Source organism: Halichoerus grypus, chromosome 8 (genome assembly GCF_964656455.1).
Source record: "Halichoerus grypus chromosome 8, mHalGry1.hap1.1, whole genome shotgun sequence".
Lineage (NCBI taxonomy): Eukaryota > Metazoa > Chordata > Mammalia > Carnivora > Phocidae > Halichoerus > Halichoerus grypus.
This window is the reverse complement of record NC_135719.1, coordinates 78,193,616-78,202,340: the sequence shown is the minus strand read 5'-3', so window position 1 is coordinate 78,202,340 and position 8,725 is coordinate 78,193,616. Positions and strand designations below refer to the sequence as shown.

Genomic DNA, 8,725 nt, shown 5'->3' with positions numbered 1-8,725 from the left:
TTTAACATTTGAAAGTGAATTAATGTAATCCATCATATCAACAAATTAAAGAAGAAAAAACATGATCATATCAATAGATGCAAAGAAACACCTGATAAAATCCAACACCAATTCATGGTAAATCAGAATAGAGGAAAATTTTTGCAACATGATAAAGTCTATACAAAAGAACCTACAGCTAACAAACATACTTGCTGGTGAGAAACTTAAAGCTTTCCCATTAATATCATATACTGGACAAGAATATCCCCTCTTACCACTCCTTTTCAACATTGTACTGGAAGACTTGTTAACACAATCAGGAGGGAAAAAAAGGAAATGAAAGTAAATAGATTGGAAGGAAAGACATAAAATTGTCTTTGTTTGCAGATGACATAACAGTCTATATAAAAAATCTGAAAGAATCAACAAAAAACCCTCCTAAACTAATAACCAATTATTGAAGGTTGTAAGAATGACACATGATGGAGCTAAAAGGTATAGTACTAAGTGAAATAAGTCAGTCACAGAAAGGCAAATACCATATGATTTCACCCGTGTGGAATTTAAGAAACAAATGAGCAAAGGGAAAAAGAGAGACAAACCAAAACTTTCTTTTTTTATTTAAAAGATTTTATTTATTTGACAGAGGGAGAGAGAGAGCACAAGTAGGCAGACAGGCAGGCAGTGGGAGAGGGAGAAGCAGGCTCCCTGCTGAGCACAGAGCCCGATGCGGGACTCGATCCCAGGATGCTGGGATCATGACCTGAGCGGAAGGCAGACGCTTAACCGACTGAGCCACCCAGGCACTCCAAACCAAAACTCTTAATTATAGAGAATAAACTGATGGTTGTCAGAGGAGAGGAAAGTGGAAGGATGGGTTAAATAGGTGTTGGGGATTAAGGAGTGCACTTGTCATGATGAGCACCAGGTGATGTATGGAAGTGTTGAATCACTATATTGTACACTATATTTTTTACACTGTTATCAGTTTAAAACAGATTGGTTTATCTTTAAGATGTTTTAGCAACCTCACAGTAACCACAAGGCAAAAACCTACAGTAGATACACAAAAGATAAAGAGAAGGGGATTAAAGCATACCATTATGGTAAATCACCAATTCACAAAAAAGACAGCAAAAGAGAAAGAAAGGTACAGGGAACAACAAAACATCCAGAAAACAATAAATAAGATGGCATTATCCTTTAGAATCCTTTCTGCCATTAGTAAGTCCTAACCAGCAATAGTTACTGTAAATATAAATGGATTGAATTCTCTAATCAAACGGTATTAAGTGGCTGAATGACTGAAAAAGCAAGAACCAACTATGTGCTGCCTACAAGAGACTAACTTCAGCTCTGAGGACACACACAGTCACAAAGTAAAGGTGCAGAAAAAGATACTCCATGCAAATGGAAACCAAAAAAGAGCAGAGGTAGCTAAACTAAGACAAAGTAGACTTTAAGTCAAAACCTGTAACGAAAAAAGAAGGTCATTATATAATGATAAAGAAGACTATTCATCAAGAGGCTATAACAATCATAAACATATATATTTATATTTCATATATATATAGGCACAGAACATATATATTTATATATATATATAGGCACAGAACATTATAGCACCTAAATATATTAAGCAAATACTAATGGATATGAGGGGTTAAATAGACAACAACGCAAATATCATAGAGGAATTCAACACCCCACTTTCAACAATGGATAGATCACTCAGATAAAATCAATTAGGAAACACTGGACATGAACCATACTTTAGACCAAATAGACCTCAACAGACATATATAGAACATTCATCAGAGCCACAGAACACAAATTCTCAAGTGCACATGGAACATTCTCCAGGATAGATCATATGTTAGGCCACAGAACAAGTCTAAACAAATTTTAAAAGATTGAAATCATACCAAATATCTTTTCTGACAATAATAATCTGGACTAGAAATCAATTAACAGGAGGAAAATTAAGGAAATTGCAAAACTGTAGAATTTAAACAATATAATCCTGACCAGGTTCTGTATAAATCTTAGGAGTATTTTTTTCTACTTCTGTAAAAAAAAATGCCATTGGAATCTTAATAGGCATTGCATCAAATTTATAGTTGGCTTTTGATAGTATGGACATTTCAACAGTACTAATTCTTCTAATCCATGAATATGGAATACCTCTCCATTTATTTGTCTCTTTTTTCCATCGATGTCTTGTAGTTTCCAAAGTGGTGATTTTTCACCACATTGGTAAAATTTGTTCCCAAGTATTTTATAGTATTTGATGCTATTGTAAATGGGACTGATTTTTTTATTTCTTTTTCAGAAAATATGTTGTTAGTGTATGGAAATGATACTGAATTTTTTATATTTTGTATTCTGTACTAAACTGAATTTGTTCATTATTTCTGTTTTTTGAGGGATGAATCTTTAGGATTTGCTATATATAAAATCATATCATCTGCAAATATGGACATTTTCAGTTCTTCCTTTCCAATTCTGATGCTTTTTATATCTTTTTACCTGATTGCTCTAGCTAGGACTTCCAGAACTATGTTCAATAAAAATGGTGAAAGTGGGCACACTGTCTTACTTCTGATCTTAGAGGAAAAGCTTTCAACTTTTCACCATTAAGTATCATTTAGCTGATGGCTTGTCATATACAGCCTTTATTATATTGAGATGTGTTGCTTCTATGGCTAATTTGTTATGTGTTCTATTATAAACATGATATTAAATTTTGTCAACTCCTTTTTCTGGGTCTAATGAGATGATCATATGATTTTATTTTTTTCTTTCATTCTCTTAATGTGATGTAACACACAGATTTTTGTACATTGAACCATCCTTGCATGCCAGTATAACTCCAACTTGATCATGTTGAATGATCTTTTTAATGTGCTGCTAAATTTAGTTTGCTAGTATTTTTTTTCTAAATTTTTGCATCTATGTTCATCAAAAACATTGACCTGTCCTTTTCTTTTTTAGTAGCATCCTGACTTTAATATTAGCATTATGCTGGCCTCATGGATTCAATACATTAGGGAGTTTCCCCTCCTCTTTGATTTTTTGGAAAGTATGAGAAGGACTGGTGTCTTTAAATAATTTTGTTAAATAAAAGCCATATATACATATTCACTTTGAACTGGACCCCACAAATATGTACACAGTTGAGTGTAGGCAGTGTATCTGGAGGCATAATCTACAGGACTTCAACAAACTTACTTCCCAACCTTCATCTGAATCTTTACATCTGAATATATATGAAGATGATGAAAATGGATGTGGATGATCCTTCTACTATACCCTCTTCTTCTGCCTGTCTTGCTTGACCTAGGGTAGGGTCATCAAGCTTCTTATGTAACAGACCAAATCATGTGGGCCATATGGTCTCTGTTGCAACTATTCAACTCTGCTTGTTGTAGCACAAAGGAGCCATATACAGTACATAAACAAATGGTTGTGGCTATGCTCCAATAGACTTTATTTGAGGAACAGGCAGTGGCCCAAATTTGGCCTATGGGTCATAATTTTCCAACTCCTAATCTAGAATAATATTTTTAAGCTTTTTTCTTTTGTTCAACAGTTCATCATTGTCCCATACCACTTATGTCCAGTTAAGATCCAATATGATTAAAGAAAGAAACAGTTACATAAGGATATTCATTCATTCATTCACTCATTCATTCAATACAGTTTTAGTGTTGCATGATAAGTAACAGATAAAACATCTTCAATGAGAAAGAATCATGAATGCTTATGAGAATTCCTCCCTTGCATAAAGCCTTTTGCTTGTTCTGGAAAAAAAATATTGATAGGTATGGCTCAACTCTCCCGCTCCTTAAAGGAGGGCATCTGCAATAATTGTGGAAGATTTCTCACTCTTCCCAACTCAGCAAATCTAAGTAGGCTGACATTTCCACATTTCCTGTTCTAAATGGTACTTATTTTCCACCCATCCAGCATGTTATCATGCCTAATATGCATGAGATATTCTTTTTTTTTTTTTTTAAGATTTTATTTATTTATTTGACAGAGAGAGACACAGCGAGAGAGGGAACACAAGCAGGGGGAGTGGGAGAGGGAGAAGCAGGCTTCCTGCAGATCAGGGAGCCCGATGTGGGGCTTGATCCCAGGACTCTGGGATCATGACCTGAGCCGGAGGCAGACGCTTAATGACTGAGCCACCCAGGCACCCCTGCAGGAGATATTCTAACACCCACCTTCTTTTTTTTTTAACACTCATCACCAAGTAACTCTTCTGATATTTTTTCTCTTGGGAAAATTAATATGACTCACATATCTGGTTCCCAGGAGAAATCAATAAAAGGCTAGTTATTAGAGATCTGAGAAATATCAATGTGTCACTAACACCTACTACTACTAATTAACTGATTCTCACTGGGAAGAAACATATTTTTGTCTTGGAGGTGATTATACTACAAAGCAGAAATCAAAATTATTGAGTTTCTACAAATGCAGCTGCACACCTAGAATAGAACAGGTAGGTCAAAAAAATGTTCCTAATGTTGAGCAATACTACAGCAAACTCTCTCTTCTTATACTCCCATTCCACTTTCTCTTTCTTTTCCATTGGTATACTTTCCTTCTGTCACTAGTTATTCCAATCCCTTGAACACTATTCTTACTATTGTAATCACAAAATTATATTATGACCTAAGGAGATATTTCTGAAAGAATTAACATTTATGATGTCTCTTTGGTGGGTTGATATCTCAAGGATCTTGTATCTCTCACCACTTTCTTCACCATCTTATGTGATATTCCATGTTTCCCATTGTGAGGACCAAATATGGTAAATCTGTCTTGCGCACTCTACTCCCACTCATGCACCTAACAGACTACACAAATGGAAATGATTCTTTGCCCTCATAAAGGGAATGATGGGGTGAGTCAGTTCCCTCCACCTGGCATATTTGATAAAACATTTGATGATGTTAGCCAATGACTAGGTCAAGAATTAGAGGGAGAATGATAAAAATGAGTATGAGTTAATAGAACTGGTGTCCATCAGCTCTGAAAAGGACCTCTATTAGAGAAGCAAGCTAAGATGGTTAAGAGTACAGATTAAAAGGAAAATTCATGAATACGGTACAACAGTGACAGGACATTGGCAAAATGATTTTGGACAGCTTTGCTTCTTTGTGCTTTCAGTTTTAGGTAGGTTATGATTGTTCTTGGCCCCTTAGGGAGTGGGAATTTTCAATCACTAAAATTGAAAGACCTAAGTTCTATCTGATTTTCTGCATTACCTACTTAAAAAGGTTCCTATGTTCTGAATGTTAAAGTCAAAATATCGAGCAGGGATAGCAACCATCTCTTTTGGGACTCTGCCTCCAAAGAATTTCTGATTCTTCAATGCTTTCAAAGAAAGAAAAAACAACCAAAAAAATTTTAACTGGTTTGAATTCACCTTCATTTCTTAGTATATAAATATAATATATATAAATAATATAAAAATAAATATTTTATAAAATATATATACTGCTATGTTCACAAGTGTGACTACAATCTGTTACCATATAACACTATTATAATACCATCAAAAATATTCTCTATGCTGTACATTTCATCCCCATGACTTATTCATTTCATGACTGGAAGCCTATATTTCCCACTCCCTTCACCCATTTCTGTCCAACCCTCTTCCACCCTTGCATCTGGCAACCACCAGTTTCTTCTCTGCATGTCTATCTTTCCACAATTTTTATTATAAACACATGGCCAATATAGAAAAATACAAAATACACATGGTCAGCCTTTTTAATATTAAAATTACCTAAAACATCATTATCCAGTGATCTTCTTGAGATGTCAATGAAAATATTTACATATTTTTGTAGTGTATACTTATAAAGAGCATATCACATAATACACACTCATCTCTAAACAATTTTTGTCACTTTATAATTTAGTGAACATGTCAACAAATCTAACTTTGCATCATTTATAATGGCCACACTCATTCAAGTATTAATCTTATCAAATTCCCCTTTCTGCATATCTTCTCATATCTTATCTCTTTTAAGTATACTTTTAAATTTTCACTTTAGATTAAATAATGAATGGATCCAATTATGTATTATAATATATACATCTTCAACCTTTCTATTTATCCATAAAGATAACAGATATTCCCCTTGAAAAAGTGGTTGTAGCAATTTTACTCACCTTCAAATTTTACTCACCAGCATTTTAGCTGAAAAAATTCAAATACTTGAAGACAAGTTCTCATGACCTTTAACTTTAATGACTCTCTGAGGTCCTGTAGTTCTTACATGCTCTTAGTGTATCATGATTACACCTAGTGTATCATGATTACACCTAGATTATAAAATCTCTCTCAATCCTAGCAAAGTACAGAGAAGCCCTTTTTCTGAGTCTTCTGACACTCTCTCTTTGGGATTTGGAGGTTCACTTGACTTAAAGTGTATCATAATTCTCCAAGTGATTTGTTGCAATCACAAGTATTGTAAACTATCAAAGGACTAAGCCTTTTCATTTTATGTAAACATTCCTCTCAGATTCGACACTCTCACTCATTGTCGGTGACAATTCTATGAGTGATTAATGCCTGAGATTTCACAGGTATGAAGTAAAAAAATAATCAGAGAGTACATTCTGCTAGAATATGTGTGTACAAATGTGATTAAATTTGAATATTAAAATTATGACTATTCATGACACAAAAGGTGTTTTCTTGAATATAAATAGAAAAGACTAAAGAAGCACAATGAGCATGGTAAGAGGCTCTCTACCAGGAGGTGTTACTCTTTGCTCTTAATTCCTCCATATTTCCAAATAATGTTGTTTCCTTCTCTCTCTAATCTTTTGATTATTTCATTTCTCCTATTCATTTATCTTCCTTTCACCCGCCCTCTCTGTATGTTTTCCAACTTCACATTTTGGCATTTGCAACATAGTTCCCACAAAAGCAATGATGGGCAAACAACACATCAATGTTCAGTACTCATATTTCTCAATTCTTCCTTATTTTCTACCTTCAGAATACTTCAGCATCTTCTATACTGATTGAGCCAATGGATACAACAAATGACTCTGTGGTATCTGAATTTGTACTGATTGGACTTTCAAATTCATGGGAGATGCATCGTTTTCTCTTTTGGTTCTTCTCTGTGTTCTACATGGGAATTATCCTGGGAAACCTCTTCATTGTGCTCACGGTAATTACTGACTCTCATTTACACTCCCCCATGTACTTCCTATTGGCCAACCTCTCTCTACTTGATTTAGGTCTGTCATCTACCACAGTGCCCAAGACAATCTCTGATCTTTTCACCGACCGCAACATCATTTCCTTTCCAAAATGCATGATACAGATATTTTTTATTCATGTCATGGGTGGAGGTGAGATGGTGCTGCTCATAGCCATGGCCTATGACCGGTACACTGCAATCTGTAAGCCTCTCCACTACCTGACCATCATGAGCCCCAAAATGTGTGTTTCCTTATTAGTGGCTGCCTGGATAGTGGGGATAATCCATGCTGTATCTCAGTTTGTTTTTGTCATAAACTTGCCCTTTTGTGGCCCTAATGAAGTAGATAGTTTTTACTGTGATTTTCCCCGGGTCATGAAACTTGCTTGTGTAGACACATACAAGCTAGAGTTTGTAATCATTGCTAACAGTGGGTTTATATCCATGGCTACCTTCTTCTCTTTAATTATATCCTATATCTTCATTTTGGTCACTGTCTGGAAACGTTCTTCGGGGGACTTGTCCAAAGCATTTGTCACATTGTCAGCTCACATCACTGTAGTGATTTTGTTTTTTATGCCATGTATGTTTCTCTATGTGTGGCCTTTCCCTACAACATCACTGGATAAGTACTTGTTCATTGTTGACTTTGCTATCACCCCCGTCTTGAATCCTGCCATCTATACATTAAGAAACAAAGACATGAGAGTGGCCATGAGAAGACTGTGTAAACGGATTGTGGGTCCTCATGGGATCTCAAAATGAATGGAGCGGATCTACATAAAACATGCTTCAGGCTCACCAAGAACATTGCAACTCACATGACTGTCATCATTACTATGGTAAGAACTACCATTTGGAGAAATAGTTCAACAAAGGTCTACCTGTAGAAATTGTTGAGTCAGAGGTGACATAATTTATTTTGCTAACCACAGAGAATAAATTGACTTCACCTACTTCCATCATGAAGACTGATGAGAACAGAAAACTGAGCTGATTCGTAGGAATAAACTTAACATTCAAATACCATTTTCTGGGTGACATTTTCTGGGACCTGATAATTGTGTTTATTCTCAATTATAAATGAATACCTCAAAAATGATAAATATATCCCATAGTAAACTTATGGATTTAATACATAAAATGAACTTTACATAAATCAAAATCAATAAATTCTAGTTTTTTAATTCCTATTTCAATTTTAGCTTAACTTAGAAAAGAACAAAGTCAACTATGTGTTACATATATTGAGCCTCAAACACAAACTTGATTTTGACAGTTTAGGATGCTATTTTAGTTTTGTGTTTAGATTTGAGTGATTATAAGTAGAGAGAGAATTTCCTTAACACTATCAATACTTTAGATAAATACAAACCAGAGCTTTTTGCAATTTGTCTGCCTTTGTATTATTCTAAAAATGTAGTGTCCAATATTCAATCACCTTGTTTATTTAAAAAAATGCATAGAAATAATAGCTGTTCCAAAGGAGAATAATCACC

The 8,725-nt window shown here is 34.7% G+C and overlaps 1 protein-coding gene across 1 annotated transcript; it reads left to right on the top strand.

Annotated features, from left to right (window-relative positions):
• Positions 1–7,049: 7,049 nt before the first annotated feature.
• On the top strand, positions 7,050–7,991 carry LOC118529663 (olfactory receptor 4F6-like). The gene has a single exon (XM_036082600.1). It carries the CDS (start codon positions 7,050–7,052, stop codon positions 7,989–7,991), a length of 942 nt encoding a protein of 313 aa, XP_035938493.1.
• Positions 7,992–8,725: the final 734 nt, after the last annotated feature.